The sequence below is a fragment of the Apium graveolens genome, chromosome 5, assembly GCF_009905375.1.
Source record: "Apium graveolens cultivar Ventura chromosome 5, ASM990537v1, whole genome shotgun sequence".
In the NCBI taxonomy this organism is placed as follows: Eukaryota; Viridiplantae; Streptophyta; class Magnoliopsida; order Apiales; family Apiaceae; genus Apium; species Apium graveolens.
Window position 1 is genome coordinate 268437599 of NC_133651.1, and position 27185 is coordinate 268464783.

Genomic DNA, 27185 nt, shown 5'->3' on the forward strand with positions numbered 1-27185 from the left:
ATAAGATGTTCAATAGTTTAGAGTAAAGCTTCTAGAATCATAATGAGATTGTAATAGTGAGATCTAGAAGATGATAACTTTAGACTTAAACAGTTCCTGATCATAGGATAACTAATCGGAAGTTAGTGAATCCACAAAGATTGGTACATACTATGCTTGCTCCCTTCAGGAGGATGTCTGTTCTCATAGGCATTTGTGTGGTGACAATATAACTAGTATGTACATGCTTATTAGGTAATAAGTTCACTGAACATGACTCGATAAGTTGGACAACTAATGGACATTACTCACGTGTCAATAGTTATTCACTGAGTGATAGTTATACAAGTGTCCTTAGACTTGAGATCGTTAAAGTTATCTTGTATATAATGAACTGTGCTTTGGTTTAGTCCTTAGTCTCAAGGACATCCATTAAGTCTATTCTGGGCATAGGGATTTGTGTATGGAGATAGTTAACATCAATAGAGGATCTACCCCTTCCAGTATAGGAAGAGAATATCTTATGTTATTCTTAGTATGCGAGTTCTGGAATCTCTGGCCAGAGTGTATGAAATTAGAAAGGAGTTTCTAATTTGCATTAATATGAACTTTGCATTATGAATATGAAATCATATGATTAAATTTGATAGGCCTGACACGAGATCCATGCCTTGTATTTAATCAGGATATTGTAAGGGTAGAAGGAATTCATTGTACGGTAACTAGTCACTGACAGGTTCTTGGTATTCTAAGCAGTGAATTCATATTATCCGGATAGTCGCGATATGTTGAGAAGCATCACTCACGATGTAGAATAAATATAATTAATCAGTTAATTATATTTAATGAATTTTAGAATTCATATAAATAATAAATAGAAGGTTTATTATTATTTATTTCTACTACCGGCTTAATATTGAACCTATAGGGTCGCACCATAAAAAGATTAATTTATTGATGAAGGTATTTTGAGAGAGCAAATTATTTTCTAAAGAGTTTAGAAAAATAATAATGATTAAAATAGTTTTAATTATTATTTAAACATTTTATAAGATAAAGTGTGGGATTTATATAATAAAATATATTGATATATTAATTATATGAAAACCTAGTGAGCCTTATATAAAGAATGAGATGAGAAGGGTTTTGGTATGCACTAGTGTTTTTGTGAAAACTTAGTTGCCACCCTCTCCTTCTTCTTCATCTCTCTCTCTCTCAAAAGAAAAAGGCACCACTTTTATAAAGCTTCATCTTTATAAAAGCTTCATCGAAGGATTATTCTTGGTAGATACCATTAGAGTGTTTCACACTCTAAGGAGCAACTGCTAGCATCCATTGTTATAAAGCTTCGATTTTCAAGGTATGATTATGATTCCTCCGCTCCCTTGATTTTATATGTTTTTCTATATATGCGATACATTATTTTACGGAATAATTGTAATATCATGCTTCCACTCGTCCGTAAATTCTTTCAGATGTTGCCCCCGATCCATAGCAAAATACGGATATCATCAAGAAGGGTGAAATTAAGATTAGTTGGTTGGTTCGTCAGTTCGGTGACTGTTCACGTCTACACTCAGCTACTGGTCATGATCATGAGTGTGAGCTACTATACCACACACGTGCTACACACGTGCACACTATGAGCGTGAGCTACTATACCCTCATCCACCTCCTGCTACCCCACGTACTAGCGATGCTCATGCCCGTAGGCCAGGTACTGCATTTCTTCATGCGGCACCAGCTCCTCAGGATGGTTGGGAGCCTTAGCCTCGTCCATCATCTGGAGAGGATTCTTCGTTATACACCTCCTCTGGCTCAGGTTGGGAGCATAGTTCTCAGGGGCATGGACATATTGACCGTACCTGGGATCACTCATTCAGGGAGAGGGAGCTCCTCATATGTCTACTTGGGGTCACAGTTCACAGGTCCATGATGTTGGTGTGTCTTCCTGGGGGCAGAGCACTCATAGCCATGATGCTGGTACATCTACTTTTGGCCACACTACTCAGGCCCAGAGCACTTATACCGGTACATCTAGTATGGGCCATACTACGCAGGCCTCTTATGCTGTTCCTAGTGCTTGGGCTGTTGGATCCAGTTGGGGCCATTCTACCCAGACCGATTACGGTCATCTGGTTCAGACTTTCCCACACCCTGCATACGGTTTCCCCCTGAGACATTTGGTTCGGGCTTCTCTTTCCAGACCCCGCCTAGGGGGTTCGACCCCTGGTTAGTACATGATTCCTCCGCACAGACGAATGAGCAGGGGCATCAGATGCATACACCCCCTATCATGCAGGAGGCATATATGGAGGATGACAGTGATAACCAGGATGACGACGATGAGGAAGTTGATCCTCCTATATAGCTCAAACAGCATCCCCGTAGAGCAGTGAAAGGAAAAGGGAGGCTATGCCACACCGGCGGAAGGTTCTGTGGCTGATCAGTACTATTTCCCATATTTGCAGACTTGTAATTTTTAGTATTCCATGTTTTCATTACATCTACAGTTCAGACTTATTTTTATTAGTTCTTGTCAATTTCAAGCTTGTTGTTTTTCTTACCCTACAATCTAGTCACTTCAATTCACAGTATTACTTTTCAAGGTGTTTCGTACGTAATATTCACAAAGTTTATACTAAAAGAAATTAAAACTTTCACATTCTGCAAATAACGTTAAACGGAGATAACAAGAAAATAAAATCATGCATCAATGAAAAATAAAATCACAACATGAAATGGAAACACAAGCACAACATGACCACCATCAATGCAATGACTTTAATTCATTTTATCTGCAAAATATGATAACTTTTATCAAATAGTTATACTTTCCTTTATAATTCATTAATATGATTTGACTTTCACATGACCCTTTTCAGTATTCCTCATGTAACATTATTAAATTTGCTTGCATGTTCTTTCTACTGAGTACTCACGGGAAATGGTCTATGAATTATTGTCATATTTCACATGGTTGGCAGTAATGACACGTACATCAACAAAATTAACAGCATGTACATCTTCATTACTTTTCTGATCCACAACTGTTAGCCTTATGAACTTTTCTTTATCACCCGACTACTTACACTATATAAATTATACACCCTCACACATATTATATCCAAATAGTACTACGATGTCATCGTCCATAAATAACAAGTGGTTGCTCCATGAAAGAGATGACGATTACCGTACTCTTTGGATAAGCGATCCAGTGGAGTACTTTGCTGGTGTACGCCGAGAATGGGCATTTCGACGAGAAGAATCTGGAAGTCTTACACATGATCTGATTGCGATGAGTGTAAGGGTTCCACTTCGTCGGTCCATATCCATATATCCTCGCCCAGAGGAAAATCTTCCTTGGTCTGAATTTAGGCGAAAAGTGGCTAAAGTCGTGACCCGTATTCGGCGGGAAAATAACCGAATGTTGTTCCGTAGGAGTCGTTACTATATGTTTCAACTAGCACAAGATTCAGTTCGTGCTTCTGCTAGAGAGCTTACGGAAACAGAACAACACAAACTATTATAAAATGAGGCTTACATTTCCGATGATTACATGTCTGATGAACAAATTTGACTTAAATGTTTTCCTTCTTTTCCATGTTATATTACTACTTTCAAAAGTTTCATAAATGCCCTTCCCATGTCATAGTTCCATTTCTCATTTATGGATGAACTATTTCACACTTGCAGTTCCATTTTCAGACGATACAAATTGCTTCGTTTTCTATCTTTATTGAAATTACTTTATTTTTTTATGCTCACAACCCACTAGATGTACGTCTATGTCAAACAAAGAACACTTTTATAAATTATGTACCACTGCACTTATAAATTCCTTGAATATGAGGCCTCATCAAAAAAAATATGTTACTAGTTTACACACTATTTCAAGCAACTAAAACCATATTGACTACAAATATAACTCTAAAATAAAAATTACATACTACTCATTCACTTTGTTGCACACTGCATGTGGCTACCTAGCACTGGCACGCCCTTCCAAATTTTGCTGCATTTGACAAGACTACTCATCTACTTTATTTTTCGTGTTTTCTTCCATAAACAACTTTTCCGTAATGAGAAGTCACATCTCATATATGAAATTCGGAGGAAAAAATAAGTCTTTGCATGTAAAGTCATTGCATGTACAGAGTATCAATGTCACTTTACATCAGATAATGAATTATTATTTTTGAAAATAATGCAGGTGACAGCAACAATGACAAGTCACAATTAAGTTTTAAAATATGAAATGTAATTGTATAGTATGTTTAGCCCGTGAACTATCATTCAAAGTAGCTTCTGTCTTCTTTACCAAATCACTTATAAATAGGAAGTTACAACCTCATGAAGTCACACTCGTCAAAAGTAATTATGCCTTCACTCCCAAATTTGGATTATTATTTTTGTGAAAAAAATAGTTGTTATAGCGCTTTACTGGAAGGGTATTGAAGCAGGAAGGCGGTTTATCAAATGTCCCGACGGTGTTTGCATTTACGAACGTTGGATCGAAGAGCCACTTGAACCCCGTGCAGCAGTTCTCAATGAAATTCTTAAGCAAAAAATTACCACTAAGAATGTAGCCCACTGTGCGGAAATTCGTGAGTTGCAGCTTCATAATGAGGAGTCAACGAGGAAATTGCAGAGAATGAAAGCGTTCATCGAGTCCCATACCTGGAACATCAATGAAGATGATGATGACTCCGATGATACGGATGAATGATCTAGTTCATATTTTGTTGGTTCTTACTATTTCTATTGTTGCATCGTACTCATTTCTATTCATTTATCGTGTTATTATTTTGTATCGAACTGGCCACAGTTTTTCAACTGTGTATTAATATGTAACTGATGTTTTGTGACCAAATTTGTGCTTCAAGTTAAGTATCCATTATCAGCAAATGAGTTCATATCAAATATATGGCCTCGTCAAAAATAATATATTATCCCATGCTACATTATTCAAAGCTAGTAAAATCATGCAGAAATTAATTTAACTCTAAAATAAAAATTACATACTACAAATAGGTTTACATCACTAGTCAACAGAAAAAGAATTAAACCAGAATAATTTTCAGGGAATTAAATATGAGATTTGCAAAAAATGCCCTCACGTAACAAACGCACACTCGACTAATTTGGCACCCTTTTCAAAGTTACAAAAATCATATATTTACAACCTTTTTATTAAAATAAAAAATATATACTAAAAATAGGTTTTGCATGAATTTCCAACAAAAAAAAAATTACACAAAAATAATTTTTTTACAATTTAATATTAGGGCTCAAAAATAGATTTTCATTGATTATTTTAAACTTGCAATAACTTACACATAAGTGCAAATCCGGGGAGGAAAAGGAGAAAAAAAAATAAAAAATAAAAACCCCAAATTAAAAAACCCCTCAACGCCCCTTCTTCTGGGCCTCCAAGGGTGAACCTCGGAAGAAGTGGCGTTATTTGCCATTTCTGAAAAATTTTCAATGATTGTGCCAAAAAAATGAATTTTCTGTTGAAGTGTGTCAAAAAAGTTCGGGAGCCCAGAAATCATGGACCTTTTGGTAACTTATTTGATTACAAAAATGTGGCTCTGTATCAAGACCTGTACAGTATGTATATATATATCATATTGTACCAATAAAAAATGCAATGTCGCTGAATAACTATACCCCGATCAACAATAGCAACTAAAACTTACAAGATCAATAGAGTTCATTACAAATGTTGAACAAAGTTCCCTGTCAACTAACTTGACATCATAAAATACAGACTTAAAATCATTGTGAAAAATATACAAATAACATACAGAGACACGTCCAAACCCACATGTGTATGATATTGACTTCAGATAAGTTGAAATCTTGACTACAAGCTTGTCACTACATGAACAAATGTGGCTGTGATTATTCCCAGCAAACCGCCAGCAATAACCTGTAAAACAATTAAAGTTTGTCAAAGAACAAACATAACTATCACATGCTGAAGATATCTAAAGCTAGGGTATTTCTGTGCAGTAATTTACTAAAACTATATATTTACAAGTCAAACTATAATGCGGAACAATTTATTTCTAATTCTTTTGCCAACTAGCCCGTTTTGCTAAGCTTAAAATAATTACTTTTAACTTAAAGTTGCTTAAATGGATAAGTAAAAAGTGAAAACTTTAAGTCAATATTTGTTTGGGGTAATTTTTTAGAAAGGGTAACTTACGAGTTATTTAAAATATAATTTTTTTTATAAATTATCTATTTGAATGATGATATCAACTTTAATTAATAGAATCAACAAAATATAAGTTAATCAAAAAAGTACCTCCTACCAACTACTTTAAACTGTTTTATTTACTTGTCCTAGTCTGACTTATTAGTATTACACAAGCACATCCATTTTGTAACTTAAAATTTAAAATGACTTAAAGCTGGCTATTTAACTTGAAAAACGTTATCACTAGGCCACGGCAAACAAATTGGTCTGACTTTATTTACTATGGCAGGGCACAGACAGCTAAAAGTTCAAGTATTATCTCAACTGTACAAATGTGTTTTCTCATTTTTTCTTTGCAATGGGTGAATAGTTCTAAAATCTAATTTCTTTAGTACAAAGTGTAATGTATTCAATGATTTACCAAGGTAAACAAATCGAAAGAAATTTAATGTGGTAGATACCATGTAATTAAAGTATACATGTAAAACTGCATGAAAAGGGATCCCAGCTGTGAGGATTTTTCTGACCTATTGTCAGCAAATAAAAGTAGAGTATATTTGTAGGGCATGAACAGGATTTCTCACAAGTCATAAATAAGATAACATAATGCCAGTATACACATAAAATAGAAATCATAATGCCATTAACTACGTAAACAACAGTTATATACTGTAAAAACAAACCTGTGGAGGGGTGTGACCTAGAAGTTCATGAAGAGGTCTGCTCTCGGCCAGAGGATGCTCAGACGGAAGTTCATATACAATTTGGTTCAGCACCTGATCAAAAATTTGAATAATTTTCAGGAACTAAGGTTTCTGACTTGGTGTTTTTTAGTATTTTTGTGATTTTCTGATTTATGAGAACTAGGAATGTAAACAAACAGAGATTATAGACTAGAATCTAAGTAGAAATAGGTAGATCAGATGAAGAACAGAGAGAGAAAGCACAGAGAATTGAATAGCTTGAAGAAGAAGACACAATTCTGTTATAGAGAGAGAAAGAGTTTAGAGAGAGAGAGAGATCCGGTGGAAAGTAATTCCTTTTCATATATTTGCATACTGGCACATTACAATTGCAGAGTCTATATTTATAAGCTCTGTATCGTTAACTTGAGTAAATTGTAAAAGTACTGAACTACCCTTACTAACTACCCTTACTTCCTTATTAAGTAATGCTTACTACTAATACTGATATACTACTACTTGCAAATCCTGACATTCCCCCCTCTTAAAATATCACCATGTCCTCATGGATCAAAAGAAAAGTCTGGAAAGTTGATCCTGAGTAAGTCTTCATCCTCCCAAGTAGCTTCATCAGTGCTGCACCCCTTCCATTGTACCAACACCTGATAAAGCATTTTATGGTCTTTGATCACACTTCTACTGTCCAGTTTCCTCGGGGGCTCAAATCAAAAGTGCCATGCTGTGTAACTTGAGGAAGTTGTCTGTGCACTTTAGCCTGGCCCACAGCTCTTTTTAATTGAGAAACATGGAAAACAGGGTGCACTCTTGAGATCTCAGGGAGTCCCAATTTATATGCCACTGATCCTATTTTTTCTAGGATCTCATATGGACCAAAGAACTTAGCAGAAAGTTTCAAGTTCTTTCTTATAGCCACTGTCACTTGTCTATAGGGCTGCAACTTCAAGTAAACCCAATCTCCAACTGCAAAAACCCTCTCAGACCTGTTGCTGTCAGCATAACTTTTCATCCCAACCGGAGCTGTCTCCAATAGTTCCCTGAGCTCACTCCACTGTTGCTGCTTCTCTGTTAACATAGCCTCCAGGGAAGAGAGATTGGTATGAATCCAACCTTGGCCAGGAATATGCCTAGGTTTAATTCCATACACAACTTAATAAGGAGTAGTGTTTAGAGCTGTATGAAAAGTAGTATTGTACCACCATTCTGCAGTGGTCAGCCAAGAAGCCCATTTTTTTGGTGCTATACTAGTCATACTCCTCATATAATGCTCCAAATATTGGTTGACTCTCTCAGTACAACCATCAGATTGAGGATGATAGGCTGTACTCATACACAATCTAGTTCCAGAGATCTTGAATAGGGCCTGCCAGAATTCACTTAAGAATAAACTGTCCCTATCACAGACAATGGATTCTGGTAGTCCATGCAACTTGTATATGTGATCAAAGAAACTATGAGCCAATCCCTTAGCTGATAAGGGATGTTGTAAGGCCACAAAATGTGCATACCTGCTGAATCTATCCACAACTACCCATATGACCTCAAATCCTTGAGATTTAGGTAGTCCGGTGATGAAGTCCATTGCTATCTCCCTCCATGGCTCTTGAGATATACTCGAGGGTTGCAGTAACCCTGGTTTCCTCACAGTTTCCCCCTTAACCTCCTGGCAGATCACACATTCCCTGATCCATCTACCCACATCATGTCTTATAGTGGGCCAAAACAAGTATTCGTTGATCCTTTTATAGGTGGCCCTGTTCCCAGAATGACCACCAACCCCACTACTATGTTTCTCCTCAAAGACTTGTTTCCTCAGCCTTTACTTTCAATCACCCATCTGCCTTGGTACTGAAGTAGTCCTCGAGTTAAGTAGTAATGTTGTGGACCTTGTTTGACTACAGCTACTTCACCAATGATAGATTTGATGTCCTCATCATCTTCATAACTTTCAATAAGCTGCTCCATCCATACAGGAGTAACTACTATCATGTTATGGCAACTTCCTTTCAACTCAAAAGTAGAATCAACATTGAGTGCTACTTCCTTTTCCTGCCATACAAACTTCAATGTTTGAGTTCCGTAGTTACATTAAAACTCCCCAAGTTTGGCTAACCAGTCGACTCCCAGTATCAAATCCCAATCTGTTGGTTCCACCTTCCAGACTTCAATGTTGAACGTCTCTTGGTCTATCTGAAAGGTGAAGTCTGGACATTTAGTAGAACAGCTTAGGCTATCTCCATTTGGTAACATAATAACCACTGGAGTCACTTCTTCTGTTTGGATTCCTTGATTGGCACACAACCTTGTAGAGACCAGATTCCCGGTATTGCCACCATCAATCAATACCTTAACCTCCTTTCCATTACATGTTCCTTTATATTGTAAGGGTTGCTTCCTGGTGTTCTTCTCCATCTTTAAAGCTGATAATAAGATTTCATTGTCTTGCCAATCCTCATTAGTATCATCGGCATATTCATCAAACTTAGGTGCTCCCTCATACTCATTTTCTATCTCTAACCTCATTAAAAGTTTTGAGGCTTTTTACACTCATGACCTTTTGAAAATTTCTCGTCACAATAGTAACATAACCTCTTCTGCCTCCTCTCCTCTCTTTGAGAATAAGTAAGTGGCCTAGGTTTAGAACTTTCCACCTCTGGATTCTTGCTCTGGATCAGTAAGGGTGACTTTATACTAGCAGATGCACCATTACTTGCAACAGCTGCTTTTGCGCTGACTGTAGAGCTATCACCAGACTTATAGCTGCTTCCATAGCTATTGTACTTCCTTGGTTGATTATGCAAATTCTGCTCATAATATCTGGCCAACTTAAGAGCTTGCTCCAACAACCAGATCATGCCTTTGATGTCATTTTGTAATCCTCCAATGAATTTTTCCAAGTATTCCATAGTCAAACTTGGAATCTTCTTCAACACCTGACCTATACTTCTTTCAAAGTCATCAAAGTATTCTTCTACTGAACTGGTCTGGAGCAATGTTTTGAACTTGTCAAAGACAAGATTTGTATCTAGCTCACCAAACCTGGCTATGAAAGCTTCTGAGAACTGAGATCAAGTGACTCCACTCCTGTCTATCATGAATGATTTATACCATGACCTAGGAATCCCACTGAGGTGCATAGCTGCAATTGCACTTTTCTTACCATCACACACGTCATATATAGCAAAATACTCCTCACAGTCCCTTAGCCACTCCAGAGGATCACTACCTTCTTTAAAAACAGGAAATGATAGTTTGAGATGCCTTAGACTCTGAGTTTCCTTGGTGTTCTCCTTATTTTGTCCTGCAAATCCAGTCTCACTCTCACATTCTTCTCCACTAATTTCTGCCTTTCCAGTGCAGCATGTACAGGATCTCTGAACATGCCTTTAGTAGTAAACTCATGAGCAACATTTTCCTTATAACTTTCTTCCACCTCGTGAAGGTCATATACTACATTTTTGCCTTAATTCCTCTTATTCATTCCAAGGACCAGCAATTCAATCTGTTTAAATAACTTGTCAATTTTGTCTTCAGTTCCCCTCATATGGCCTTGTAAATCCTTTTGCATCATTCTCCATGTTCCTTGCTGAGAAGCTTCGGGAAAATCTTCATCCAAATAATAGCTCATTTCTCACAGACTTAATATCAAACACCTTCAAGTCAAGATAACAACACTACAGTACCTCTAACTTTTAAGCACATGTTCTACTCACACTTCTTAATACAGATATATCTCCACACTATTCCACAATCTCAATACTCAAAATCTTCCACTTACTTTCACAGATCAAACAACAAATTTACTCCAAAACAACTAAGAGGATATCACAGTTCAACCACAAGTAATACTGTTTTGTTTTTTATTTATTTTCTCCAACTTAACAACTAGAATCAACTACTTAGCTAGGAACGAGTTCAATCAGCATAAACATCTTAAATTCTATCTAACATCAACAGAATTTCAACAGATCTAATGAGAAAAGCTGAGAACGATACACCTGAACACCTTATGAGCACTTTCTGAGAAATTTCTGAACTTGAGTCTGCGGTTACTACAACAACTAGCTCGCTCTGCTCGGATTAAGATGTTGAACACAGTAGAAGCAGTAGTAGAACAAATCTGAAGCCCTGATACCAAATTGTCAGGAACTAAGGTTTCTGACTTGGTGTTTTTTAGTATTTTTGTGATTTTCTGATTTATGAGAACTAGGAATGTAAACAAACAGAGATTATAGACTAGAATCTAAGTAGAAATAGGGAGATCAGATGAAGAACAGAGAGAGAAAGCACAGAGAATTGAATAGCTTGAAGAAGAAGAAGAGACAATTCTGTTATAGAGAGAGAAAGAGTTTAGATAGAGAGAGAGATCTGGTGGAAACTAATTTCTTTTCATATATTTACATACCGGCACATTACAACTGCAGAGTCTATTTATAAGCTCTGTATCACTAACTTCAGTAAATTGTAAAAGTACTGAACTACCCTTACTAACTACCCTTACTTCCTTATTAAGTAATGCTTACCACTAATACTGATATACTACTACTTGCAAATCCTGACATTAATATATGAAATAGAATGCACAGATCTACTACAAAAGTCTGCTCTAATTTTTTCTATAAATATAATATTACTTTTTGACTAGAGCTGTTTAGTCTAATATCACTCCGGCTACAATAAATATATAAGTTCATATCTGATTTACCCAGTGCTTGTCACATTTCCAATCACTCTAAATGGACACGCATCTCAAATTACTAATTTGCATGCAACACATGTGAATGCAGAACTAAGTTCCACAAAATACGAAACTTTGGTCAACCTAATTGCTTTGGCATTCGAATGCAAGCCAGTACCATACATAAAAACACATACAGAAGTAGGCAAACATCAAACCTCTGCTTGGCGTCCTGCTTGCAATCTAACACCAGTGGCATCATACATCACCTGCCAAAAAAACTCAAATACATCACAAGGTACACCTTCATAAGAAATTAAAGATTAATCATAAACATCATAAGCCTTCCTCTCATATCACAAACAAGTAGCAGACCATTATGATCATTTCTAAATAGTACACATTTGCTTCAGCCAAACTTACAGACTATGCATATCCTATTTTCTTTATGACACATCATCTAATAAAATTTATATTAACGTGAAGCTCAGCTAGGAGAAACCATATATAAAATCCAGGAAGATAAAACCAAAGAACATTTACTAGAAATTATTACTGAATAATATTATAATTACCCCAATTCTTCAAATGAATTTATTGTAGGCAAATAATTTGAAAGCGATATTAAGCAGATAATTGCAAAGATTATAAGAATTACCAAGAACCAATATTATAAATTATTATTTCCAAGAAAAAGTGTATAATCCAACCTGAATAATATGTGAGGTTTACATCATTACATATAGAGAATAGAATACCTAATTAAATAACCTAATGGACTAGGTTCGAGAACATTCGGGCTTATTATATAATTTACTAATTAGTAAACTACTAGCCCCATGTAAAAAATAAAAAATAAAAGTAAATACACTAATTTCTCGACTCCATATATAAATAAACTATTTACTACTAAAAATAAAGACTCCTTTTGATTTTTATCCATGTTCCTCACAAGGATACTATCCCAACAACGCATCACATAATTGAAAATGATTAAAAATTTAGGTTAATCTCTAATTGAAGTTTTAAACATGCAGAGAAGGAGTACAATATTAGAAATTTAGGATGATTAAAGCAATAGGGAACACTAAACAGCTCAGAAATTCAAATAACAGATATTAGACTAGGACAAGAGAACTTCGAAGTAACAAATAGGTTTTAAGATGTAGGACATACAACACATGCTAAAACTAATGCAACAGCAAATAAAGATCCCCCAGTGCCGTCATGATAACCAACAGCCGCGGCCAGAGCGGAGACGGTTGCAGAATGAGACGATGGCATCCCGCCAGATCCTACTAGTTGCTTAAGATCCCATCGTTTTTCCTTGTACCTGAAAATCTAGGAAAGCTTAAGACTTAGGATAATATATTCACAATCTTTAGACTTAATCAACTAATTGCATTATCGAGCTACTGACACACATAATATAAACCTAGACTGAAGTTGAGATTTCAGCCAAGTGATGAATACACTAATCAATAGTAACTTGAAATGATATAATGATTCATCTCATCTAAGAGCAATATCCATATAATTAAACAATTGCAGGTTAAATTCTACACAAATACAGGCTAGTAATGATAAACTACTCATAAATTAGGAACTGGTAAGGTAGTCAACACAAGTGAGGAACTGTAATATTTCTACCACTTGTTCTAATCAGTGATATGACTTCTATTTATCTCTATATATTGTTGGATCCAGAGATGTTACTCCTACTTGTATGTATATCGAATCGAAATAATGCATTAGAAAATGTGAGGTGTGTGCAATGAATCAAACGCAGGGGGTCAGGTTCAACAATTCACAAATATGTATAAAAGTCTATTGTAATATGTAGATATAGAAAATACACAGACAAACAGAGAGAGAGAGAGAGGGAGACAGACAGAGAGAGAGAGAGAGGGGAGGGAGCGAGAGGGAGGGAGAGAGAGGGGGTAGGGAGGGAGGGAGAGAGAGAGAGGGAGGGAGAGGGAGAGGGAGAAGGAGAGAGAGTGAGAGAGAGAGAGAGAGAGATTACCAAGAGGTGAAGAGTTTAGAGAATTGAGCGAGAGCAAAAGCGAGAAGAGCGGAGATGAGAACATAATTTGCGAGGACACCGCCGGAAGACAGAGGCTCCGGTGGTGGTGGCGGCGTGAAATCAGCCAGCATCATCCTCATCCTTGTTAAAAATCTTGTTGTATGTATGTATATAAGCAATTCAGTTCACCTCATTTATTTAACAGATTGCGTGATTGGATATATGAAATTGAAAAAAGGAGGGAGCTAGCGATCACCCTCTTCCTCTTCAGTCTTCTCCACTAACATTGTAATATAAGTGATTTTTTTTATATATTTTAGTTAATAATAATAATAATGATAATAATAATAATAATAATAATTAGGAAAAGGATTATAATAGAAATAAAATTCTCATAGACACATTTGCTTATAACTATATATATACATAATTACAAGTTCATGCATGTTAAGCAAACAGAAAATTTCACTTCCCAGAAACTTTAAAAAAGATAGGAAATATGATTTATTATGGGAAGTTAATTCCCAATGTATACCAAACAAGCACTAAAAGAATACCGAGAGCGGCGAAGTCATAGCAGGTGGGAAAGAAACCGGTGAGAGAGAGATTAACAAGTGAAATTTTCTACTCTATTAATATTTAAGGTAGTCTTTTTGTATCATATTGTTGATAACAATGTACATCTTGTAATATTTTATTTTATTAATATAATATTTTCCGCCTGGTTTGAGTTCTACTGCACCAACAAAGAATTATTTTTAAGATATAATAGAATGTACATGACTTCTTGAGTACTTTTCTTTTGTTAAAGTGTGTCAAATTAATGGTTTCTGTCTCCACTCTCCAACTGAATTTAAGATGTGTTTTAATATTTTATTGACTATTATTATAATGTGATAATTATTTTATATTATATTTATTGCATAATTACTTATTATTTTGTTTTATTCTCGGGTAGATGTTTTGAAATTGGTTTCGAAAATTGTATTAGCCGACTTGGGTAATCAATGGCATGTCTTGTAATTTGCATCAAAATATATGTAAACTATATGTATATTTTGAGTCCTAAAGACTATGTAAGTTTATTATATATTAAGATTATGAACTCGTGTTCTGTTTTCGTGAACATGTACATGTTTAAACAAAACAAATTTTATTTAATTAATTATTTGATTTACTTACTTTTACTTTGTTTTGACTTGACTTGTGTTAGTAGTAACAAGTGTGTTAGGAGATTAGATGGTCAAGTAGTCCAGGAACTCCCAAATCTCATACTCTGCTTATTCATGTTTTGGATGTTTTGGAGTGTGATTGTTAGTTTGGTTTTTTAACATAATTAATGTCCTCGCTTGATAATAAAGTAGTATATATACATTCACGTGGATTCAGTTAACTTGATAAATTAATATGTATTTACACTGTGGCTGTATTGACATGTAGTTATGTTCACGAGGCAAGTAACATGATTAATAATTTTGTAAATAAATTATTAGTAGTAATGATTAGTTAATAAATGAATATATAAAATGTATATTAATTATAAATTATAATTTTGTATTTAGATCACATGTCAGGGATTTAGCAGATCGTTTACGGATTTTGATATTGTTTTAGTTACGACATTCAAGGTACGGATTATGTCCCCTTTTTATTCAGCGCTACTCCTCTTAACATTTAAAAATATTTGATTCGTTCAGTTCTTCTGTATCCTGCTCATTCCATTAAATATTTGATTTGACTTTTTCTAACTTTCAAATTTTATTTTAAAATTGATTTGAAAAATTTTAAATATCAGTTTATGCGATTTTCAAAAAAATAGTTTTAACACCCTCTGCTTTGGAAATCTGAATTATTTGTTTGAGATGACTTTTAAATTTGACGAGAATATTTTTATTTGAACCCTTAGAGATATAGGGTATACCGAGTTAACCAGCTGTAGGGGTACTACAACCATGTCATTGCGGTACCAGTGACATGACACTTCCGTGACAATGTGATTGGTCACGGCTTATCCTTCTGTTAGCTATTGGGAGGAGTTTTTGCGCATTGATATTTGTTCAGGATACGTGGGTGCACCCGAAGTTTGATTTATGATTTGATTTATGGTGACGTTGTATATGTGGTACACGTTATCCATTCTGCTGCACACATTAGGTATCCTATTATATGTGTATTTGTATTTGTTCTGATCTCGGTATGAAATATCATAACCCCTCGTTGTTTCAGACATGCTTGTTTTTAAGATTATTGTTTTATTATAAATTGTGAAATCTTTGTTTCTGAGTTTTGTTTTATAAATTGTATTCCAAATCCGTACTGGGCGTTTGGCTCATGCCGTATTCTTTTTCTGACAAGTGCTTAGGGGGATGTGGGACTGTGTGATGGAGAGCTACCCCATTTATCGATTATGATTTCAGACTTTCTCAATATCTAGACTTAATTATTTAATTAGAGATTTCTACATTTATATTATTGGTTTAGACAGTTTGGAGATTTAATATTATTTTGGAGATTTTGGACTGTTTAATTACTGTTAGAAATATATTAGTGCTCTATTTGCAGGTTTATGGATTTTACTCTACTTTTATTATTAAAAGGGGGGTGTTACAGAGATGCCATCAGAGCTTAGATTCTTTCTTGTAGAAAACCTACTTAGGTTGACATGTGAGTTTGGGTAGACGATAGGATGGGTATTCTATTTAATTTCGTTTCATTATGCTCTTTATCATTTCATTATGCTTCATCATCTTGAAATCTATTTGTAACTGCTTCATCATATTTATTCTCGTAATCTTCATTCGTTCGCTATCTTATATTATAGATTCCTCCAAGACGTGATCCTTTTCACATTGACCCCGCTCAGCTTACTGAGATGATAGGGCAAGCAGTGACTCTGGCTGTACAACAAGCCTTGGCAAACCAAGGAAATCAGAATGGCGAGGGAAATCAGAATGGACAAAGAAATCAGAATGGCAATGGGAATCAGAATCAGAACGGTCAGGTCCATCAGTTGGAGCCGTTTGTATGGTTGGAGAGGTTTGTGAAGCAGAAACCAGACTCTTTTAGTTCAGCACCGACTTCTATTGATGCTGAAAATTGGATTGTTCATCTCGAGAAGATTTTTGATGCACTGGGTTGTGATGAGATTCAGAAGGTTAGGTTAGCTGTGTATAAGTTGGAGGGTGATGCTCAGAGGTGGTGGAGATGAGTGAAAGCTACTAGAGGGGAGCGGTATGTTGAGGCTTTGGAATGGCAGGGATTCAAAGATGTATTCTATGAGCAGTACTTCTCTAATGCTGATAGGGGGGCTTATTTGAGGGAGTTTCATTCTATTGTGCAATACCACGATGAGAGCATTACTGATTATATGGCGAGATTTATAAGGTTGGCTGGATTTGTTGGGACAGTTGCAGGGACTGCTGCACAACAGGCTGATAAATTTAAATGGGGGTTGAAGTCTTATCTGAGGGGTTCCATAATTTCTTTTAAATTTGATAAGGTGGTAGAGGTGGTTGATGCAGCAAAGGACATTGAGAAGGAGCGCATAGATTTCAGTACTTCCAGGTCTAACAGTGGTAGTAAGAGGACTATGGATGATCAGGGTTTTGCACATGGTATATAGTGGTTTGCAGGTCAGAGTGGTTAGCAGGGACAATGGCGCGAACGAAATCAGAATAGGGGTGGTCAGTCATTCCATGACCCGAATCAGTATATTGGTCAGAATCATAATCATCAGTTTCAGCGACAAAAGCAGTCTAGGCAGTGGCAGAATCGTCAGCAGGGGCAGAGCCGTTACTCAGTGTATGGGGAAACCCCAATATGATTCCAGTGGCACCTTGTGCTACATGTGGTGGACATCATCCAGATAGAGCTTCTTACAGACAGACTAGGGCTTGTTTTTTATGTGGTAACATGTCTCATATGGAAAAAGATTGTACAGTGTCACGCAGCACTGGCGGAGGAGGAGCTGTCGGTGGTAGTGGCAGTCAGTAGAATTCTACAGCCAGAGTGTTTGCATTGACTGCAAATCAGGCAACAGCTAATTCAGGTACCGTTTCAAGAACACTTCTTATTGGTAGACGTGATGCTTATGTGTTATTTGATACTGGGTTGACCCATTCTATTGCGTCTTTATCTTTTGTTCATCATCTTGGCATTGCACCTTCATTATTATATCCCCATATGTCTATTGGTACCCCGATGGGGAATTTTGTTGTTATTTCTGATGTGTATCGAGAGTGTCCGATCGCTGTTGGAGAAAGAAGTTGTAAGGTTAACTTGCTTCCAATGGAGATGCATGACTTTGACATTATTTTGGGCATGGATTGGTTGAGTGAACATCGTGCCACAACTGATTGTCAAGGGAAAGCGTGATTTTTGGAGATGCAGATAAACCAGAATTTGTATATCAAGGGTCTCAGCCGAAAGGGGAGGTTAAATTAATTTCCGCTCTAAAGGCGAGCAAACTTTTATCAAAGGGTTGTGATGGCTACCTTGCTTTCATGAAGGATACATCGAAGGATGAACCTCACATCGTGGATTATCCAGTTGTGAAGGAGTATGGAGATGTGTTCCCCGATGAGCTACCAGGTTTTCCACCACATAGAGAGGTGGATTTTACTATTGAACTTGTTCCAGGTGCTGAGCCTATTTCTAAGGCGCCCTACCGAAGTCGCTTGAGTTACAGGAATTGAAAGAGAAGTTACAGAAGTTGTTGGATAGGGGATTTATCAGGCCAAGCGTGCCTCCGTGGGGCGCTCCTGTGTTATTTGTTAAGAAGAAGGATGGTTCCATGAGATTGTGTATTGACTAAAGGGGTTGAATAAGATGATTGTCAGAAACAAGTATCCTTTGCCATGTATTGATGACTTGTTTGATCAATTACAGGGGGCGAAGTACTTTTCGAAGATAGATTTGAGATCAGGTTACCATCAGTGATGAGTTAGGGATGAAGATATTCTGAAGCCTCTATTTCGCACTCGTTATGGTCATTATGAGTTTCTCATGATGTCCTTTGGGTTGACGAATGCACCCGCGGTATTTATGGATTTGATGAATCGGGTCTTTTATGATTATCTGGACAAATTTGTGGTGGTCTTCATCGATGATATCTTGATATACTCTAGGAGTAGAGAGGAGCATGCAGAGCATTTACGTACTGTACTTGAAATTTTGAGAGAGAAGAGGTTGTTTGCAAAATTTTCAAAGTATGAATTCTGGTTAGAGGAAGTGGCATTTTTTGGGCATATTGTGTCTGGTAGAGGCATTGAGTTAGATCCTGCGAAAGTTGAGGCTATTACTAATTGGCCTAGACCTAACAATGTGACAGAAGTTAGGAGTTTCTTGGGTTTGGCAGGCTACTATAGGCGTTTTGTGGAAGGTTTCTCTTCCATAGCTTTGCCGTTCACTCATCTAATGAGGAAGGGAATTAAATTCGAGTGGAATGATGATCATGAGAAGAGCTTTTAAGAGTTAAAAAAATAGGTTGGTGTCTGCTCCAATACTTGTGTTGCCATCTGGTATTGGCGGTTTTCAGGTTTATAGTGATGCTTCTAAGAGAGGACTAGGGTATGTTCTTATGCAGCATGGGAAATTGATTTCTTACGCCTCTAGGCAACTTAAACCTTATAAGGTGAACTACCCTACCCATGACTTGGAGTTAGCGGCCGTGGTCTTTGCTTTGAAGATCCGGAGATATTATTTGTATGGAGATACTTGTGACATCTTTACTGATCACAAGAGTCTCAAATACATCTTCACTCAAAAGGAGCTTAACATGAGGCAGCGGAGGTGGCTTGAACTTCTTAAGGATTATGATGTAAATATTCAGTACTTGGGGAGTGTTGCATCTCTCATTACTCAGCCGCACCTTATTTCAGATTTGGAGCGATTGGGTGTTGAATTGTATGTTAGAGGGTTAGGAGGTAGCATTGCAAGTTTGAAGGTGGAACCAAATCTTATTTCAAGGGTTAAGGAAGCTCAGAAGAATGATACAGGTTTTGAAGTTATTAGATCCGAGGTGGTAGGTGGCAAGCAAAAACACTTTCGTGTTGATGATGCGGGTGTGATATGGTTGGGTAGTAAATTGTATGTTCCTGTAGACCCGATAATTTGTGAGAAAATTTTGAAGGATGCTCATATTTCTTCATTTTCTATTCATCCAGGTTCCACTAAGATGTATGGAGATTTGAAGAAGCACTTTTGGTGGAGTGGAATGAAGGGAGATATAGCAGAATTTGTGGGAAAATGTCTTACATGTCAACAAGTGAAGATAGACCATCAGAGGCCTATTAGATTGTTACAGCAGCTAGATATTCTAGTTTGAAAGTGGGAAAACATTACTATAGACTTTGTGACTCATTTTCCGAGGACTTTCAAGAAGAATGATGTCATATGGGTGGTAGTTGATAGACTTACTAAGGCTCCATTTGGGAGTGCTGTTAAAAACTGTTGTGCTGTGAGAAAAAGTGTTGTTAGGAAAATTAAATGACTGTTGGGTAATTTTTTTAATTTATGAATATTTTGAGATATAATATATAAAAATAATGTTTTTGAGAAGGTTTGATGGTGAAACTGATAGGTACTTCCCGCAAAAGCTGAAAACAGCTTTTTCCAAAAGCATGGGGAGAAATGCTTTTACTAACAGCAGCTTTTAGATCAAAAGCGCTTTTCCAGACATCTTTTAGAATTTACCAAACACCCTTCTGTCAGCTTTTGAGCCAAAAGCTGTAATAAATTTCTGTAACAGCAATACCAAACGAGGCCTAAGTCCGCTCACTTCTTCCCTATTAGAGAGACTACTCATGTTCATGAGTTGGCAGAGATTTTTTAGCGAGATATTGTTAGACTTTATGGTGTGCCTGTGTCGATAGTTTCTGACAGGGATACGAGATTTACATCACATTTTTGGAAGGGGTTCCATTAAGCTTGGAGTACGAGGTTTGATTTTAATACAGCTTATCATCCGCAGACCGATGGACAGTTAGAAAGGACGATCCAGGCATTGGAGGATATGTTGAGGGCATGTACTTTGGAATGGATAGGTGATTGGGATAAATATTTGTATCTGGTAGAGTTTGCGTACAATAACAGTTGGCACGCGAGTATTGGTATGCCACCATTTGAGGATTTGTATGGTAGGAGGTGTAGGGCACCATCTTATTGGGATGAGGTTGGTGAGAGAGTCATTGAAGGGTCGGAGTTGATTAGAATCACTAATGAGAAGGTAAAAAAAGTTAAAGAAAGTTTGAAGGAAGCTTGATCTCGTCAAAAGAGTTACGCGGACCAACAGAGGAAGTTTGGTAGATTTGAGCCTGGTGATCATGTGTTTTTGAAGGTGTCGCCTTGTAGAGGTGTGAAACGTTTTGGTATGAAGGGGAAGCTTAGTCCGAGATATGTTGGACCTTTTGATGTTATGGAGAAAGTAGGGGAGGTCTCTTATAAAGTTGCGTTGCCGCCACAACTATCTCAAGTACATAATGTATTTCATGTGTCTGTTATGAGGGACAATAAATATCATCCATTACATGTAGTTCATTATCCATTGCATAAGATTAGAGAGGATCTTTCGTGCGAGGAGGAAGCTGAGGCTATCTTAGCTTGTGAGGAGCGAGTTTTGAGGAAGAATCTCATTCCATTTGTGAAGGTTTTGTGGAAAACTCATTCGGAGAGAGAGGGGCTACTTGTGAATTAGAAAAATCTATCTGTGAGAAATATCCGCATTTATTCGATTCAGGTATGAGTATTTAGTTTCAATAGATTCGGGGGACAGAATCCTTTTTAAGGGGGTATACATGTAATATACATGTTTTTTTATATATTTTAGTTAATAATAATAATAATAATAATAATAATAATAATTAGAAAAATGATTAGAATAGAAAGAGAATTTGGAGTCATACTTGTATTTGATGATCTGTGGATATATATATATATATAAACAAGACTCGAATCCTATATTAAAACCCTAAACTAAGAGAATATTGAGAGCGGCAAAGGCATAACAGAAGGGAAAGAAACATGTGCGAGAGAGATTAACAAGTGAAATTTTCTACTCTGTCAATATTTAAGGTACTCTTTTGTGTCAAATTGTTGATAACAATGTACATCTTGTAGGATTTTATTTTATTAATAAAATGTATTCCGCCTGGTTTGGGTTCTCCTGCATCAACAAAGAATTACTTTTAAGATATAATAGTATGTACATGACTTCTTGAGCAATTTTATTTTGTTAAAGTGTGTCAAATTAATGGTTTTCATCTCTGCTCTCTAGCTGAATTTAAGATGTGTTTTAATATTTTATTGACCATTATTATAATGCGATAATGTTGAGCAAGATTGAAGCTGTATGTTTATCTCAACAATACTGGTTTGGATAACTCAACATAGAACAAGTACTTTGAAATAATCTATGTTCCACTTAAATCAGTACAGATTGTTTATTGGGTATACGCACAAAAGGTTTTGTTAGCAGCAGTAAATAAGACATCAACAGTGATCTGTATGAAGTTCATTAATATGTTCAGGCATCGGAGGAATAAGGTTGGAATCATTCGAAGCAGTTGTCAGAATCAGTGTGAAGACCTCAAGGATTCCTAGTGTAGTTGGTTATATTTGGTAGAAAACTTAACAGTGGTTTATACGGGTATAATACGAAGGCCTGAGAGCAGAACTAGTCGTCTGTGAACCAGACCCGTGCACGAGACGTTAGTGATCCGTGAAAGGAAACGGAGTATTATTTTTAGGAACACTGTTAAGTGGATTTTGTACTCGAGGAGTCTGGAAATATGTTGAGGTACAAAATCTCAGAGATTAGAAGGCCTGAAGATACAGAGGATTACAACCCGAGGATTTACTGGATTTATTTTTAAATCAATGGCTGATTTTTTATTAAATAAATAAATAAAAATCATCTCATTTATTTATTTAATTTTAGATCACAATTTGATTTTAAAATAAATAAATTGAAAATTGATTTTTATTAAATGAATAAATGAAATTTAAAACATTTATTTATTTAATTAAATATCAATATTTAAGTTTGGAAAAATAAATTAATTTTTGATATTTATTTATTTTAATATCAAATGTTTTATTTATTTTTAGCCATCCATTCGAATAATTGCTTGCAGATAACAGGATTATAGGTTGCAAAATAAAAGAAGCCAGACTATGTATGCATGATTCGAAGGATTCGAATAGAAATTAGCAGATTGAGTTATTTTATTTTCATGTAAACTTTATGGGACCCAGGTGGAAATCAAAAGCAAAAAAAAAACCACAGATCAATTTGCATAAACAGAAATGGTAGGGTAATTGTTTTGGTTGTATTGCTCGCCGGCCCCAAGAGATGTACAAAGAAAATAAACCAAAGCAACAATTCAAAAACTGTACAAGTATTAATCTGACAGGTGGGTCTCCCAATCGCGCGACGCGCGCGTAAGGCACACGTGCTCGTGCCCCTCACTTTTTCTTTGCGCGTGGACGATAATTCCCCCTTGGCGCCCGGCTGTTTCCCTCGCAATCATCTCTCCTGGCAGCTGCACATGCATGCAGAATTGTTTTGTTCGGCCTTGAGAATGAATACAACACATTAAACAATCAAATGCAGTGCCCCACAGACAGAGTATCGCCATAGGCTAATTAATCTGTCAAAGCAAAAGGCGGCTGGGTTTTTCACTCTATGGCGAATTGTTTCTCATTCTCCTATGTATGCATGTGCTTGTCCAGTAAATAAACAAATGAACATGTACAATGTTCCAGTTTCTATCGCCATAGAAGACCTGCATGTAGTCGCCATAGGCGATTTAATTTGCTAAGGAAAAAGGCGGCTCCTCTTGATCGCCATAGAAGAAATCCTCCTAATCGCCACACAATATTCCTGGTACTTCAAATACATGGATAAAAATTGTCCACGTAGTCTCCTTTATCTCTCCTACAATTCTACCACTACAAAACCAATTTTCAGCAGATTGAAAAATAAGACTTCTCATCAAAACACCATTAAAGCTCTACATAAATTTTCTTATAGAATGGGTTGATTTCATTTATTGAGATTAAGGAGAGAAGTGTTGCCCAATTTATTTCACACCATTAAAGCCTTACAAACTTGTAACACTCATTATTTAAAGCTTTCTTGACTGTATTTAATATCTTTTGATAGAAGCTTTGAATTTTTAGAGTGATAGATAGAATCCCAAATTGATTGTTATTATTTTGGTTCTCTATATATTTGCTGCTTCGAATTATTTATATTTGGAGTTGTAAGCAAACCTTTACGGTTTAATTTTTTAATAAAAAGAATTATTCTGTGAATCTCTTAGTGTTTGTTTATTTTATTTTCGAGGTTTATTCTCCGCTGCGATTAATTAACGAAAAACGAAAAACATACACTCACCTCCCCTTCTATATGTATATTTGGACCTAACAATTGGTATCAGAGCTTGTTGATCGATATACAGATTTGATCCGTTAGATTTGTAAGTTTTGTTATTGATTTTGGTTGTACGGAGTTTGGGAGTGCTTTCGGTGTGTGATCTGATTTGGGTTTGTTGATTTTGACTTGACTGGTTTTATATTGTTGACTGACTAGGTTATCGTATTTTGAGACGGTTTATTGCAAATTTTTCTCAGATATGAAAATATGAGTTCTCAGAAAGTTAGTAGTATCAAGGTTCTTCAGTTTGATAAATCGAGATATAATCTATGGAAAAAGAATATGGTATTGTATATTCGGGCATCGAATCCAGAGTATATGAGAGTATTGAGAGAAGGAAGACATGTGCCAATGAAGGATCATCTGGAGTTGCCTAATATGAGAATGTCATGTCCTGAAGCTGAATGGAGTGCACGCGACAAAGAACTGATAGCTCTGGATGAAGGCCTGCAGCTTATTTCGGTGGATTCGATGGACAATGAAATGAGTCACCAAATTATGGTATGTGAGAGTGCAAAGCACATGTGGGAAACCATAGAACTGCTTATGGAAGGAACTGAAGATGTCAGGCATAATCGATTGGATATCTTGACTTCACAATATGAGGCCTTTAAGTCCTTTCCTGGAGAAAGTATTACTCAAGTCTTTGAAAGACTGAACAAGCTGTTAAACGAATTAAGTATTCATGGCAAGACTTATCCTCAGAGAAAAGTCAACAGGAAGTTTATGCTTGTCTTACCTCACCATCTAGAGAACAAGGCTTCATCTATTCGTGAGCGTGTTGACTTCGAAACTATGACACTTGAGAAGTTGTATGGTAAGCTAAAACTCATGAAATGGAGCAGGAACAAAGGAAAATCATCTATGGTGGAGGAACAGTTGATAGCAATAATACTGAACTACTCAGGACAACTGCTCTTGTAGCTAGTGGAATCAAAGAGCTTGACATTACTGCTGAAAAGCCTAAGTCTAAAGCTGAAACGCTCTTTGAGACTGAGATGGATGATGGAAACCTCTTTGAGAGTCCAAGTGACTACTACACCACTGAGGAACTGCAAAGCATGGAAGATCCTACTATGGCCAATCTAGCAGGGATGTTCAGTAACATCAGGTTTAGAAGAAAGCAAGGCTTTATGGGTTCTAGAAGCAGCAGCCGTGGTCAGAGGTCAAGTTCATCTTCTAGATCAGGTTACATGATAGGGATGGTTGATAGAAGCAAGTTTAGATGCTATAACTGTGATGAGGTTGGGCACTTTGCCACTGAGTGCAGAAAGTCTCAGCAAGGAAAGGATAAAGGCAAAGCTTATCAGAAGAAGGACTCGAGTAGCTCAAGGAAGTATCCAGTGAAATCTTATATAGCTAAGTGAAGAGCTGGGATGACACTGATGATGACGAAGAGCAATATGGAATCTTGCATTGATGGCAGAATCTTTATCTCAGGTAATATTTCCAACTATTCGTGCTTTACCTCCAGATAACTTGTGTGAGAATGAACAATGTGTCGCCTTCAGGAAGACTGTCCTAGTGTATGGAAATATTGTTTCTCATCACTATCTTAAGGCACGATATAATACAAAGGAATGCATTGAACAACATGATGCCATAAAAGAAGTGTATAGAAATGTTAGTACTACACTAAGATGTACTCTGCTTGATGTCAAAGACCTTAAAGTAGAACTAAAGAAAGTTAAAGATGAAAATGATAAGTTGGTTCTAGATAGGGTCAGTGTTGAGAATCTTAAGCAAACCAATACATATTTAGAGCTTAAGATTACTAAGCACCTTGAGACAGAGGAAGAGCTAAGGAACAAGAATACATAATTAGAAACTAAATTGCATGCTTTTACTGATTATGCAAATCTTGCTAAGAAGCTCATAGATGATCAAGTAGTAGGTGGAAAGGTTGGGATAGGCTTAGACTACGATGAACTTAGAAAAGCTTCTAAGAAACGAGTAATTGAAAATGAGCCTGTAGAGAATGTTGTTAATCCCCCTAGTACACCTCATGTTCTTAAGAAAGCTAAGAAGCCTCTATTTAAGAAAGCTACTGTTGAGCCCTTTGATGAAGATAATCTTTATATTCATCATGAGATGCTTGTTGAGGATCTCAAGCTCTCAAGGAGACAAAAGGCAAAGAAATCTACGTTTGTTGCTAGTGACTCTGACTTATCTTTTGCCGGACTAGGTTTTACTTCCAAGAATAAGAAAAATAGAAGTAGAATTGGCAGAATAGGAACTAATGGCCCTAGGAAGTTATGCAACAACTGTGGTTCTGCTGGTCACCTTACTCATGCTTGTAGAAAGGTTAAAGTAGACAATGTTAAGAATGCTTATGTGCATAACGTGCCTAACATGCCTAAAGTTTCTAAGTGTAATAAATCTGTTTGCATGCCATGTGTAGTATCTTTCATGCACACTTATCTTGATTCCATACACTCACATAATACATCTCATGATCATGATAAGCATGTTAGTAAGAACACTGGTAGATCAAAGACTGTAAGCCCTCCTAAAGCTAGGAAAGTGGCACCTGTCACCAAGCCCAAGAGCAAGTCTGTTGGTGCTTCTGAAAGTGATAAGGAAACAGTCAATGATAAAGCAAAAACTGTTAAGCCTGTCAATTCTGTGAAGAGAAATGTTATATATTCAAATGCTTTTAAGTCTTCTGGACCTAATGTAGTTTGGGTACCAAAGAAAACTTAATCACTTTTGTTTTCAGGGCATAAAGCAGAAGAAGGTCATGTGGATTCTGGACAGTGGATGTTCAAGGCATATGACTGGAGATAGAGCCCTGCTATCAAAGGTGGTTGAGAAAGCTGGCCCAGTGGTTACTTTTGGAGATGGCAACAAAGGTTATACTACAGGATATGGCTGTTTCGTAATTGGCAATGTCATCATTGAAAAAATCTCTTTGGTTGAAGGTCTTATGCACAATCTTCTCAGTATCAGTCAATTCTGTGACAAAGGATGTGAAGTGTTATTCAAGAAGGAGAAGTGTTTGATCTCTAATCAGAAGAATGAGAAGCTAACTCTCAATGGAGTTAGAAAGGGTGATTTGTTCGTAGCTGACTGGAATTCTGCAGATGGTCAAGTAATGTGTTTCTACAGTAAAGCCTCTCCAGATAAAAGTTGGTTATGGCATAAGAAGCTCTCCCACT

At 36.5% G+C, this 27185-nt stretch overlaps 3 protein-coding genes across 3 annotated transcripts; 2 read left to right on the forward strand and 1 right to left on the reverse strand.

The window, feature by feature from the left end:
- Nucleotides 1-5629: 5629 nt before the first annotated feature.
- LOC141659031 (uncharacterized) lies at nucleotides 5630-13873 on the reverse strand. Its single transcript, XM_074465751.1, has 5 exons — nucleotides 13593-13873; nucleotides 12746-12902; nucleotides 11788-11838; nucleotides 6874-6966; nucleotides 5630-5917 (listed from the first exon to the last, which is right to left on the reverse strand). The coding sequence occupies exons 1-5, from the start codon at nucleotides 13730-13732 to the stop codon at nucleotides 5852-5854; spliced, it is 507 nt and encodes a 168-aa protein (XP_074321852.1). The 5' UTR covers nucleotides 13733-13873; the 3' UTR covers nucleotides 5630-5851.
- A 2591-nt stretch (nucleotides 13874-16464) lies between these two features.
- On the forward strand, nucleotides 16465-17966 carry LOC141660947 (uncharacterized). Its single transcript, XM_074467925.1, has 4 exons — nucleotides 16465-16746; nucleotides 16849-17206; nucleotides 17524-17577; nucleotides 17641-17966. Exons 1-4 carry the CDS (start codon nucleotides 16465-16467, stop codon nucleotides 17964-17966), a joined length of 1020 nt encoding a protein of 339 aa, XP_074324026.1.
- Nucleotides 17967-18094: 128 nt separating this feature from the next.
- On the forward strand, nucleotides 18095-21285 carry LOC141660948 (uncharacterized). The gene is made up of 5 exons (XM_074467926.1): nucleotides 18095-18230; nucleotides 18817-18972; nucleotides 19472-19689; nucleotides 20475-20531; nucleotides 20929-21285. Exons 1-5 carry the CDS (start codon nucleotides 18095-18097, stop codon nucleotides 21283-21285), a joined length of 924 nt encoding a protein of 307 aa, XP_074324027.1.
- The last annotated feature ends 5900 nt before the right edge of the window (nucleotides 21286-27185 follow it).

What these genes read in the sequence shown, in the direction of transcription:
- LOC141659031 (XM_074465751.1), bottom strand. Translation starts at nt 13,732, where the DNA reads ATGAGGATGATGCTGGCTGATTTCACGCCGCCACCACCACCGGAGCCT. An exon ending in TCTAAACTCTTCACCTCTTG is followed by an intron (nt 12,903 to 13,592) that starts GTAATCTCTCTC and finishes CTAGATTTTCAG; the next exon opens with GTACAAGGAAAAACGATGGG. An exon ending in TAGGTCACACCCCTCCACAG is followed by an intron (nt 5,918 to 6,873) that starts GTTTGTTTTTAC and finishes ATTGTTTTACAG; the next exon opens with GTTATTGCTGGCGGTTTGCT.
- LOC141660947 (XM_074467925.1), top strand. Translation starts at nt 16,465, where the DNA reads ATGATAGGGCAAGCAGTGACTCTGGCTGTACAACAAGCCTTGGCAAAC. An exon ending in GTTGTGATGAGATTCAGAAG is followed by an intron (nt 16,747 to 16,848) that starts GTTAGGTTAGCT and finishes TTGGAATGGCAG; the next exon opens with GGATTCAAAGATGTATTCTA. An exon ending in AGCTGTCGGTGGTAGTGGCA is followed by an intron (nt 17,578 to 17,640) that starts GTCAGTAGAATT and finishes CAGCTAATTCAG; the next exon opens with GTACCGTTTCAAGAACACTT.
- LOC141660948 (XM_074467926.1), top strand. Translation starts at nt 18,095, where the DNA reads ATGAAGGATACATCGAAGGATGAACCTCACATCGTGGATTATCCAGTT. An exon ending in TACTATTGAACTTGTTCCAG is followed by an intron (nt 18,231 to 18,816) that starts GTGCTGAGCCTA and finishes AATTCTGGTTAG; the next exon opens with AGGAAGTGGCATTTTTTGGG. An exon ending in GTAGTAAATTGTATGTTCCT is followed by an intron (nt 19,690 to 20,474) that starts GTAGACCCGATA and finishes AGTTTCTGACAG; the next exon opens with GGATACGAGATTTACATCAC.